Below are 13,161 nucleotides of genomic sequence, written 5' to 3' on the forward strand. Positions count from 1 at the left end.
ACATTCCACAAAAAGTTTTGCATTTCTTTCTCACACAGACAAAAATGCAAGCCTTCCGCTGGTTTTCTTGAAACCAAGGCAACTGAGGACAGACACTGACTGGGATTTTAAAAACCTCTGATTTTCCATGATCCAATCAAGGAAGGTCAATCCAGTTCTTCCTTTTAGCTCCTCTTTTAAAAATGGATATGATTCTAAAAACCGACTATTTTTGCCTGTGCTGGCTTTTCATAGCAGAATTCCAGAGACTTTGCAGAAGCCCTGCCAAATGGGATAAATCACATTTTAGAGACCAGACATGAGTAACACAGCCTGATCCATGTTCCCTGTGCAACTTTAGTCAATGTTACGCTGAACCTGTGCTACAGAGGAGGGGTTGAAAGTAATCTCTTCCCATTTAAGTTTGTGGGGAGAGCATAACTTGCCTTTGAATAACAAGAGATCCTGCAGAGCCACAAAGGCTGACCTTTGACAGATGTCTTGGCTGAGCTGAATTCAGAACAATAAAATATAATAAGGGTAAAGACTCTCTCACACTGGAAACAAAACCAACACAGCAATTGACAACAACTGATAAGCTTTATAGCTGGGGAAGGGACACTGTGGAGAACACGAGGTTAGTGCGGATTATGCCTGACTATTACCAAACAGCACAGAAGACGGCATTTTGGATTAATGGTCTTTTTGACCAGCATGCAAAGGGTTTTGCTCACAGCTGTCGGTCACAATTCTCCTTAGCCTAACATCTCCTTTCCCCAGCTTAAGGTAGTTATCCTCAAACACTTTCGTTCAGACCCAGTTCAGTTTCCTGCTATCATTTTCAGGCGACAAAGAGTTCCTTGCAACCCCAAAGCTTACCCACTTTCTGCCACATCCGCTGGTCCACTGAGGCTGCCCTGTTTCCTGGGAATAAACCCCACTGAAAACAGTGAGATTTATATCCAAGTAAACACGCACAGCATTGCTGCACCGCAAAATAGATCATCTGGCCAGTGCTGGCTCCTATCAGTCATTTTCAAATCCAAACCCAACCTCATTGTGAGAAAGTAAAATATGAGGGAAATGGAAGGTAACCACAAACATGTAGGGCTGAGAGGAGAGCTTGTTAGTCTGCAGTTGGGCACATGCCTCTGGTGTCCCTCTGCATCACCACCCCACAGAAATAACATGTGCTTCAAAGTTTCCCCTCAATTCAATATTCTGTCTGTTCTGGGCGAGGAGAATGTTTTTGAAGCTATGCATTCCCCTCAATATTTAACAATAGGCAATGATCACATCTAAAAGAACAATCACGTTTTAAAGACTTCAAACTTTGAAGGATAAATAAGTTACTGATCCTTCTACCTCAAGTGCCCTCTCTTATCGGGCAGAGTCTGTGTCTGGAAAATTGGGCGTGGGGGTCCATATAGCATGTCAAGTCCAGCACTCTGCAGACTTCAGACCACAACTGGGTTAGTGGCACACAAAGACACACTAAATCAAGCGGACTCACTGCCAAGGGCAGACGGGCCCTCTCCGGGACGGGGCACCTGACCCGAGGTCAGCTCGAGCGGGACAGAGGCCCCTTCCGACGTTCCCGCCGAGAGGCTTGCACCCCGAGCCAAGGGGCATCACGGGACGGCGGGGGCAACTTCGGGAGTAGATTCCGAGCGGTCACTTTACGTAACGCAAAACAGCCCTTTCGGATTCGCGGACCCGGAGTTGCCTCTCCCCCGCCCCGTCCCGGCGCCCGGATCGCCCCCCTCCCGCACCCCCAGCCAGCCTCCGCCCGCAGGCAGCGACCCGGCAGCGGGGGGAGCCGGATCGCGCTGGGAAAGCGCCTGGGCTGCCGAGAGCGCCGCTTTCCTGGCGGGTCCCGCGGAGCCGGAGAAAGCAGCGCCGCAGCCCGGGCGGATCGGGCGCCGCCGCGCGGCTCACCTTTCATCGCGGCGATCACCAAGCACAGCATTTGGCGGCGGCGGCGGCGGCGGCGGCTGCGCTCTCGGGGCTGGCCGGGCGCCTCCTGCGCGCTCGCGGGGCAGCGTCCGCCTCGTCAGCAGCGCCTGCCAGCAGCCCCGACCGGCCCTCTCCGCAGCGGCAGCAGCGGCAGCAGCCTCCGCCTCCTCCGGCGCGCCTCGGCCCAGCTGAGGCGCCATGTGACCGGCCCGGCCCCCCCTCCGCCCGCCCGCCAACGCGCGCCGCCCCGGCTGCCGCTGGAGGTGGGGCAGGGGGACCGGCGGGGCGGACGCTGCTCCGGCCCGCCCGCCCGCCATCCCGCAGCCGGCGCCGCCTCCTCCTGCTCCTGCTCCTGCTGGGGCCCGATCCGCGGGGGAGGGAAGCCCCCCCTCAGCCTGCTCCCGGCGGGCCTCCTCGGCACCAAGCGCCGCGGACTTCGGGGCCACTTTCTCCGGAGGCAGCGGGCGCCGCAACCCGGGGATCCGGACGAGACTCCCCCCCCCCCCGGGAAGAGTTTGCAGTTTGGGGCCGCCTGCGAGGGGCGTCTGCGCGTGTTTCCAGACTCCTAGCAATGGAAGGGGAGGCGATTTCTCGCAGCAGTCCTTTAGAATGGTTGTTTTAGACGCTTTAAAAAATTCCTAAAACATTTTTTTAAACGTTAACCTTCGTCTGATTGAGCTGCGCAGAAGCCTAGCTGGAAAGCCAGTCAGCGGAGGTTACTTTCGGGGAAATGGGCTTAGGGTCGTCACCAGCGTTTTGGCTTACTCTTGTGTCACACAGGGTGACAACCCTGAAATCTCAAAGCTATTTAGAACACACACACAAAATCGGGGGGGGGGGGCGAGAAAGAGCCCTGATACTTCCCTGACATTCAATGCACGTTTGCACTGAATGTGTATGACCCCCCCTCCCCCCCCTCCTGGGCGCTGCCACGGGCCCCAGTTCAGCTTCATGACTTCTTCTGCAGGAATAAGGAAGCCAAGTGGGTTAGCCGTCGAAACTTGCTTCAGCACTGGTGACAGTCCTCCAGGCCGTATTTCTGTGTCATATATGATCTACAGTACTTGAGATTCCTGCATTGCAGGGCTTGGGCCAGGTGACCCTGAGGTGTCTTGCAACCCTACAATTCTATGAGGGTCGGTGCCTAGTCTAGGGGGTGCAAGGTACGCCATGTGGCATACACAGCTCTTTCCTCCAGCAGAGGGAGGCAGTTGGGGCATAGGAAGAGCGAACCAGGGGTTTTCTCTCTCCCCCCCCCCCTTACCCCCTTTCCTTCAGCTTCTTGTATCATCTCCCCTGTGGATACTTTTAGACTCTGGACAGGGACTTGGGCAAAGCTCATGGATGACACTGTGAAAAGATGTCCACAGCACGTGGTCAGCTTAGGCCACTCAGGCCTTGTTTTCAGCATCAGCTCCAAAATGGGTGAGAAGGACCAATACTTGGTGAGAAAAGGTGGGACTTCCCAGCACCCGCTACACCCTTTGGAAGCCACCTGCTTCTTAAAGGTAAAGGTAAAGGTACCCCTGCCCGTACGGGCCAGTCTTGTCAGACTCTAGGGTTGTACGCTCATCTCACTCTAGAGGCCAGGAGCCAGCGCTGTCCGAAGACACTTCTGGGTCACGTGGCCAGCGTGACAAGCTGCATCTGGCGAGCCAGAGCCGCACACGGAAACACCATTTACCTTCCCGCTAGTAAGCGGTCCCTATTTATCTACTTGCACCCAGGGGTGCTTTCGAACTGCTAGGGTGGCAGGCGCTGGGACCGAACGACGGGAGCGCACCCCGCCGCAGGGATTCGAACCGCCGACCTTTCGATCGGCAAGTCCTAGGTGCTGAGGCTTTAACCCACAGCGCCACCCGCGTCCTGACCTGCTTCTTAGCCCTCTCCTTTACCCATTCAGTGCTTTCAGGTGTTTTGAAGCACTGTACCAACCCACAGGCCCAGCTCAAGTCTGTGATAAACAAAACAGGGGACAGCCCTATGCACCAATATCCAGGGGGTTGCCTAGGGGCTGGGCTGGTTGGCTTTCACCAAGGGTGCAGGCCTGGGCTGGGGGCAAAAATTGCACCTCTCCCCTCTGACTTGCAGTGGCTAGGAACCTGCCTGTCTGCCATGCACTCCCCAGGCTGCTCCTCCACTGCTCTGGGCGGCCAACATCACCTTGCCAAGGGCACAGGGAGCGTAGGTATGTCTCTGGCCACATCAGCCCATCCATACGCACAATTCGCATGTGAGCAATGCAGGCACCTGAACCCCCAGTTGCTTTTGCAAATGGCTTCATGGAAGACACACCCTTCAACACATACGCCCTGCTTCCTGGTCCCACATGCAGATGCTGTGTAGTGGGCCGGAGTCATTATCGCCAGTGTCCTAGAGCCATCCAATCAGCTTTTTAGCTGCTGCAAAGAAGTCTTCCCACCCTTTGTGCTGATTGGAGCCAGTCAGTCCATCAGTCACAGAGGATCGGCTCCTCGAGGGTGCCTGTCTCTTGTCCCCTGCACTTACAAAACCGAGTATTGTGTCTCTGCTGTGTTGTTACATAAAGGTAAAGGTCAAGGGACCCGTGACCATTAGGTCCAGTTGGGGCCGACTCTGGGGTTGCAGCGCTCATCTCCCTCTATAGGCTGAGGAAGCCAGTGTACAGTTTCCGGGTCATGTGGCCAGCATGACTAAGCCGCTTCTGGCGAGCCAGAGCAGTGCACGGAAACACTGTTTACCTTCCCGCCAGAGCGGTACCTATTTATCTACTTGCACTTTGACGTGCTTTTGAACTGCTAGGTTGGCAGGAGCAGGGACCGAGCAATGGGAGCTCACCCTGTTGCGGGGGTTCGAACCGCCGACCTTCTGATTGGCAAGTCCTAGGCTCAGCGGTTTAACCCACAGCGCCACCCGTGTCCCCATGTTGTTACATGGTTTTTGTCTATTAGATGTTGAGTGGGAAAGAGTACATGGATGTGTCATTATGTTTGTGGCATGTATATCTAAGAGCGGATAAGCGCAGGCCCCCTCTGTTTCCCGTGGCTGCATATGAAGGGCCCACAGCATCTGGAACCAGCCCTACTTGCAAGCTGTTTAAGAAGAAGAGTGTCTCTGAGAATGGCACTCCTGCAAGCACAGCTCTTGCATCTGGGAACAGGAAGCAGGGCCTCCATGCTGAAGAGCGTGTCTTCCACAAAGGAACGGCAAGCCTTTTGCAGAATCCATTTTTTCTCTCGTATTTGGTTATTGTGTTTAGTTGCATTTTGCTGGCCTTGTGGGAGACGAAAGCAATAATTATTACATTTAAACTGAATGAACTGCAGATGTTCTGGTCTCGGAAACTGTATTTTACTTTTGGCAAGTGCTTACATAATGGAGAAAGAATGAAAAGCAGGAGGGGAAAAGAGAAGGAGCAAAAAGCTCCCTGTCTGGTTACCTTGTGAGCTGCCTCCCCCAGGAAAATCCACATTTTTCTTCTCTTAAATATGAAGGAGACAACAGAGCAAAGGTTTAAAGGCATTTCTTGGGGTGACAGATGTGCGCAGGAGTTTACCAGCTCTGCGAAGGGGAGTGCCATCTTTTAGATGGATTATAGATATCTATATATTTTGGAAAGTTGTTTGACTGTCTTTCTGCTTGCTATTGATACATTTGGACACCTCTTAAGATATCGCTACCAAATCTGTCATGATGGTTCCTGACAGTGAGGAGGAGATTATCATATGCAAATGTTATGCAATTCAAATAAGTCAAAATCAGTGACATTTGGATAGGTTTAGTATGCCATCTTGATTCAAAGTGTCATCTAACTGTAGCTAAACATAGATGAAAACTTGCTTCTTGATCTCAGGAGCCACTATGCCAAATTTGATGACAACATCTTAAGAAGTTCCCAATCAGTGTTGTTTTGACCGGTTTGGTCTGCTAGCTTGATTCAATGGCATCCAATGGTATCCAAACATATATAGCAAAATAATATTAAAATGAGTTTAAGATATTACTGTTCTTTGCATTATTTATTGTAAGAACTAAGTGCACCATTAAAAAAGAAAAGATGACCAACTGAAAAACAAGAAAGTGTATAATCTGAAGCTCTGACTGAAGCATATTGGGCAGGACTCTAGAAGTTTGCCTAGTAGGAATCTAGCTGTGTTTTATCTCTTCTGTAATGTTTCCTTTTCCTTCTCTTTAATTGGTTTGAAGTGTTGTGTGGTTAAGAGGTGAGAGACTGAGGTGAGCAGGTCACATCTGGGGGGATCCCACTCTCTGCGGAGGTGGCTTTCCTCCTATTTTAATTCTTTAGAGATGCATCCAAATCAAAAAGCTATTAATATCTGCCTGAGGGTGAGGGGAATGTATTAGGGAGACCTTTATCTTCAGCTTAACCTTGCTCTGGTAATGGGAAGTGAGAGACTCTTGCAAGATGAACCAGCAGAGCACCGGAATGATCAACTGCCATGGCTTTTATGTGGCTCAGTGACACTATCAGCCCACAAAAAACTGATACATTTTTAAAAGCAAAATCATGAAGAGGCAGCCATAAGAAAAGAAGGGCTGCATGACAAAGACCTATACATGAAAACACACTGCTTATAGAGATTGCTTTTTGTGCAGTGCTGTTTTTCTAGAAGGAAAGGTTGCTGGAAGTCACCATGAACGCCTCTCTTGTTTTCCTGGAATGGCCCTGGCGCCCACCTGAGTGAGTACCAGCAGAAGAAAAATAAACACCTTGGCAAAGACTGTAATTCAATGAATGCTTTCTATGCGGAAGGTCCCAAGCAGCATCCCTAGTATCATCTTCGGCTAAAAGGATATCAGGCAGCAGAAGTGTTAAGGAAGGGACTTCTGCCCTGTATCTTGAGAGCATTTCGTTATTTTCTTTATTTCATAAAATGTATGAAATGCCCCCCCAGATGTTTCACTACCAGCTCCCATGAGCGCCTCCCTTGTTTTCTTTCAATGACAATGCCACTTTTACCCGAGAGGTGCCAGAACTGAGCTCCAGTGAGTTCCAGATGAAAAAAAGTCCTGGTGCTAATCAATGATTGTTACATATTTCCATAAGCGCTATATTCTGATATGTAGCTATCCCCCTACCTCCAGCTCACCCCACATCATTCCAATGGTCTCTTCTGTTTTCCAGGCCTGCATTAATTCCTTTAAGGAGTCATCCAGACCTCCCTTTGTGCCACATTTCCAGGCACATATCTGTGCTTAAAAGCACCGTGTCCAATACCTTTTTTTGCCCTGAAGATCCCCCCACGAAAACCTGCTCTTTACTGCTGAATCGGAGCAAATGGCAACCCATGGAAAACACAAATTGCCATTTGTTCCGATTCAGCTTTAAAGATTGCAGGGCGAAAGATAAGTGCGGGTGAGCCCTAAATCAGGGATGGGGAACCTGGTGACCCTCCCAATGTTGGGCTATAACTCTCACTGTCCCTGTCCATTGGTTGTGCTGCCTGGGTCTGTTCAGAGTTGTAGCCCAAGAACATCCAGAGAACCCCAGTGGAAAGCTGATCTAAGCATCTGTAAGATCCCATGCAGTGTACAAGGAAGCCCAACAGGGGCAGTGAGTGGTCTGTGTTTGCTTTAGTGGGTTATAAAATTCCACCCTGGAAAATGGATTAGATTATCATCTGTCCAGGACTGCAGAAATAATATGAAGGGTCAATTTGCAGTTAAAAGGGTTGGGCGGGGCATGGTGTATGTGGACACGATGCCTAACGTCTCCACCACTACGAGCCTATGGTTGCTTTGCAATAGCTCAGCAACGCAGTGCCCTGACATTTAGACGCACCAAGACAACGAACTTGAGATTCAGAAGGGGTGTATGGGGGGGGAGGGACTGGCTTCATGTATTTTAATGCAAGGTTAGCTCACCCTCCGCATATCCTTATGACATGGCAAGGCATGTCAGGCCATTGGTTTGAGCGGTGTCACAGCCCATTAAGTCTTCTCTGATTGTCAGATGTTTAACCTTAAGGTACATAGCCTTGAATTATTATTGATCAGTGTTTGTTTCCAGCCCGGATGAAGAGAAAATGGTAATCAGGGATGACATCTGATGCAGTGGGCTGTTTGTGGCAGTCGGTCTCCAATAGATGCAAATGCATACACACCCCAGACGTACAGTATATCTAAAGAAGATACTGCCACCAGCATTTTAAGTGGACAATATGGTGCCTGCTCTTGACCATTAGAGCAGGACCCAGAGTTTTTTTGCTTGCTTTTAAACAAGCAAGCAAGCAAGCAAGCAAACAAACAAACAAACGGAGGTAGGTAGGTAGGTCTCTTAGGGAGGAATGCGATGTTGCCTTGGCTTTGAGTTCCTGCTAGGGTCAACTGATTAGCCATCCATTTTTTAACATTCCATGGTGCCTAGGTCGCCACTGTGCAGATGGCAGCTTATCCTTTCTGCCACAGTATTGTATTCAGGGCTGTTTTTTAGCCAGAATACATCGGAACACAGTTCTGGCACCTTTCCCCACACCATGCCTCTGGCTCACGAGAAGACTCTACCCGGAGCGGAAAGAGGACATCCTCTATGGGCTCTGGAGAGGGTCTTCTCATGACCCAAAGGCACAGCAGGGCTTTAAAGAGGCTCTTCAGCCACCGAGGCTAACAGAAACCTTCCTGTGCCTCAACTCTGGAATCTGCCCTGCCTCTCCAACTTGTGCATGCAAACAAGAGGGACAGGGCAGCTTGCAGAGCAGACGTGCAGGGAAGAAGCTTCTCCACACATCCACAGAGCAGTCCTCCCTCTTCCACTGGCGAGGAAGCAGGAGGGGCAGGGCAGCGTTCCTGCACCTTTGTTATAGGGGAAAAAGCACCGATTGTATCATTTGTTAGCAGCAGCTGGAGCAAGCTTGCAGTGTAGCAAAGATTCTCCAGCTGGCCACCAGCTAGAGCGGCAGGCGTCCCCAGAGAGGCGCACAAGAAGGCCTCAGGGGCCAACAGCATTCAGGTCAGGGAAACGCAGCAGGCAGTTCTCCTGGATTCGGCTAGCTGAGAAGACTGGGGCTGATAAAATTAGGGGCAGGAGTGCAGTGATATCAGAGTCTTGAGGATGTTCACTAGTTCTGGGGAAAGCAGTTCCCAGATTAACACAAAAATGTATTTAGCAAGCCCTGAAATGTACTGAAGAATGCTACCTGTGTATTATTATTTCTTGTCTGCCCTTCACCAGCAGGTCCCAGGCTGGGTTACAACAATTTGCATTGGAATACAGGGACTAGACTAGATGACTCTATGGGGAATCTTCCAACTCTACAATTCTATAATTTCCAATGCTGTAATTTCCAATGCAATAATTTATAATGTTGTAATTGTAATTTAATGATTCTGTAATTTAAAATACAGGATGAAAAACAGTTAAAGCATATAAACCATTTAAAACATATTGCATTCTAAGAGGTTCAGTGGTTTAGACCCCAGTGCCACCCACATCCCACTTACCTTTCCCTATATAGGGAAAGCAGGATTGAAAGTTATCACTGCCAATACTTACTTGGAGTTAAGCCCCATAATACTCAGCCCCATAATACTCAATGGTATTTACTGTGTAGTACATGGATGGGGAACCTGTGGCCCTCTAGTTGTTGTTGGATTTCAACTCACATCACTGGAGCTGATGGGAGTTGAACAACATGTGGAACACCACAGGCTCTCCATCCCTGCCATGGCAGTATGCTCAGGACAACAGTCTTAAAGCACCAGTGAAGTAACATAAGTAAACTAACTGCCTCTCTAGGCATTTACATAAAAACTCTTGTCCCTAGTTATGGCAGCACCATTCATTTCAACTAGGGGTGTGCAGGAGAACTTCCCAATGACTTGCCATTTGTGGTGTCAGGCCTGTCTGATGGTCAGCGCTCCTTGCAATAAACTTCACAGCACCCAAAAATTGCTAGGAACACAAGAAACTGCCTTGTACTGAAGCAGAGCATTGATCCATCTATCTAAAGATTGTCCACACTGATTGGCAGCAGCTCCCCAGAGATGCAGTCTTTGCCAGCACTACCCGGATGTGTCATTGGGGATTGAACCTGGAACCTGCTCTGCTGAGCTATGGCCCTTCCCCAATTAATACTGCTAATAATATTAATAATGATTTAAAGGCCCATTGGGTTTGACAAAGGTTAGGGAGGAAGGAGCTTTCCCGATTCCTTGGTGCTCACACACATCCCAGCTATGACTGACCATCTACCTATCAACTAAGGACCTCTCTAGGATCTAGGATCAGAAGGCCTTTCCCTTCACCCTGCGTCCTGATCCTTCCAACCTGACATGCCAGGAATCAAACCTGGGGTTTTCAGTGTGCTGAGGAGGCGCCACTGAGCTGGGGTATTCCACCCCAAAGCATACAGCATAGTGATGCCATCATGACAAGTGGTTACAACTTCCAAGAAAGTTTTGTGCTGTATTTTTCTGACACTGTTTTTCTGATGCTGAGCTCTTGCGTATTTTTTGCCAACTGAATTGTCTTTGTGTTTTACTGTTGCAAATCTCCCAGAGGACTTGGGCCAGTGGGCAATTTAGAGATGGAATGAATGAACGGATAGGCGGCCACCGATAAAAGCTGATCAAAGGGGCTGATACCATCATGTGAGCTGCTCAGAGCCCAGAGGGGACATCCTGGCTTCCTCAAGAAAACAGCTGCCTTAAAATTTGGGTTAAAATTTCTTGATGCCGGCACACCCTACAGAAACTACCCCCAACCCAGTGCCCTCCAGATGCATTGATCTTCAGCTCCCATTAGGCCTAGCTAACATGACCAAGGGTCAGAGATGATGCAAATGGTAGCCCAAAACATCTGGAGCAGCTCCAGGTTGGGGAAGGCAGCCCTATGCCATAGAAGTTGCTTCAGCACAGCACATAAACTAGGTAAGATTAAGGAGTGTGGATGTGAAAGAGACCTTAATCACTTCTTCTTGCCTGATTAGAATATTATTATTTTTTTAAAAAAATGTGGCTGAAAACTCATTAGCATCCCCATTCTATTACTGGCAAGAATCCTTCAAGGATGTGTCATGCAGATACTTCGTTCTTGATTATTTCAGCTCAGCCCCAAATCACTGTTGACAGGGCTACTCAAAGGCTTGTCAGGGAATAGAGAAACATTATGACATTCTTTCTCCACATCACCTTCCATGCCATGAAATATAAGGGTCAGGTCACAATGGATAAGGAGCCCTGGGAGATGCTCCCATATAATGAAGAGGTTATCTTGAGCAGATATGCTCTGCGGGGATTAGCCTGAAGGCTGCCCACCTCTCTCTCTTGCCCCCAAACCCCCTCACCAGCACCACTGGGGTAGGGAGGTGACTTAGCAAGGCATGAACTTGGATTCACAATTCAGAAGCCCTGCTGGCAACCGGCATCAAAGAAATTGAGAGCATCTGGAAAGGGGAACACTTTGGTTTTTATGGGCTTGGGGACCAATCAGCTCCTCATGGTCACCTGATCATAGCTCAAGTGAACTGGTCCATCTACTACTACCTCATAGATGCTGAAGCTAAGCATGCAAAGACTGGATGGGTAAACTGGGATGGTAGATGAGTGGACGCCTCATGTAAGAAAGGAAAATAAGTGTCGTATTCCATTGTGCATTAAATTTATTATCTATTAGGTATCTGAAGTCCATCCTGCTTTCTTGACCTTTTCATAGCTTATTTTGGGTGGTGGAGTGGTTATCCTCCCTCCTTACTCTACCAATACAACTGAAATACAGCTGAGAAGATGAGACCTTTGCAAAACCAATAAAATCATCACTATGCAGCAAAATCCTTTGCTGAACAATGCAAGTATTTATTTGGTTTTTTATTGTTTTATCTGTTCTTGTGGTTTTCTGTCCCCCTCTAATATTTTAATTCTTCTTATTGTGACTTGCTCTGAGGCCCTCTATATGACGAGAGGGAAATAAATAAATGGTTAATTGATATTTTCTTGAATGTATAGTAAGTAACACAAAGGCTGCAACTCTTTAGTTAGGAGTATACCTAATTAAAATCAATGTGAACTACTTCTGAGCAGACATGGCTAGAATTGTGCCATTAGCAACTTTCTGGACCTCCCACCCTGTTCCCTCCCTGTACCTGAGGCCTAAGGAGGGGTCATGCAGCAGGTGGAGGGACCCTGAGGAGGAGTGGGAGGAGCCTGGGTAAATAGATATGGAGGACCCTGGGTAGCGTTCCCAGCAAGGTGAGAGTTGCAGATTCTGAACCCCAAGAAGTGTTTGATCCCAGGGAGTGTCTTAGCGGCTTAGGGGATGGTGATCCACCCTCTGAAGAAGACCCACCCTCTCAGAGGCGCTTCCTGTCACCTCCCTTCCAGAACTGCTCCCCAGAAAGCAGATGGACCTGCAACCCACATTAGATTCTATCCTTGCAAAGTTAACTCTGCAGGCAGAGAATTTGTGCAGCTTCAGTCACCTATGGTGCAAAAAGCTCCTTCGTTTGCTCTTGGTTTTTGATATGCATAGTTATAGTCTGAGCAGCAGAAAAGACAAAGGGTTGGGGAAGACATTTGTGGACAGAGTTCATGACATTGAATAATTCCTGGGAATCTGGATGTGTGACATAACCAAATGAGGTGGCTGATGAACCTCCCTGAAGGGCGTGTGTCTGCCCTCCAAAGTCACTCTCCAATTAAGTGGGTGGGGCTGCGTTATTAAGATTGACGTCCACCATCCAAACAATAAATATGCCTGCCTCATGCTGTTTAGGATTGATGATTAGGGTGGCCAAAGGCTAAACACTACCTTCAGGAGAATGATGCATTTGCAAATCATGATATCATAAGCTACAAGGAAGGGGACAGGATGAAGGTCCCTAGTTCTCCTTGGCATCCCTTCTGGGAACCCACCTGCACATCCAACAGCTCTTGTGCTGCTCCCTGAGAAGGAACCTGTCCATCTGAGATTTCTGTAAACCCTCCAGGCATTCTCTTTGTCAATGAAGAACTTCCATTCCCATTGAAAATGCTAATATGCTGGAGGACTAGTACCATGATTTGCAAGTAATATTCCCTTCCCCAGCCCGCAAGGCCCTCAAAAAGGGGGAAGGGATTTTAGTGACTCAGTATGTGGTTTGTGCTTAACTACTATTACTTCCTTTGTTTACCATCAGTGGTTCTCAATTTGGGGGGGGGGGGGCAACTACTCCCTTGGTTCCATAAACCCATCCTACTTTATTAAATGCATTATTCAGAATAGGGGTTTGCATGATACACTAAGGAAGATAA

The 13,161-nt window shown here is 48.9% G+C and overlaps 1 protein-coding gene across 5 annotated transcripts in view; it reads right to left on the minus strand.

Moving 5' to 3' along the window:
* The window catches only part of RORA (RAR related orphan receptor A), a 360,107-nt gene that overhangs the window by 81,894 nt on the left and 265,052 nt on the right, over positions 1 to 13,161 (minus strand). Inside the window, exon 1 of one of the 5 annotated variants that reach the window (XR_014504798.1) lies at positions 1,918 to 2,166. The exons of 3 other annotated variants lie outside the window; for them this stretch is intronic. Coding sequence is in view for 1 of the 2 variants with exons in the window: in XM_083412806.1 (XP_083268932.1) it covers positions 1,918 to 1,948 (31 nt within the window). In the remaining variant the exon portion in view is untranslated. Of the gene's footprint in view, positions 1 to 1,917; positions 2,167 to 13,161 lie in introns of those variants that run through there. One more of the 5 variants, XM_083412806.1, reaches the window with a different exon arrangement.

Source organism: Podarcis tiliguerta (genome assembly GCF_965153285.1).
Source record: "Podarcis tiliguerta genome assembly, chromosome: 14".
NCBI classification, from domain to species: Eukaryota; Metazoa; Chordata; class Lepidosauria; order Squamata; family Lacertidae; genus Podarcis; species Podarcis tiliguerta.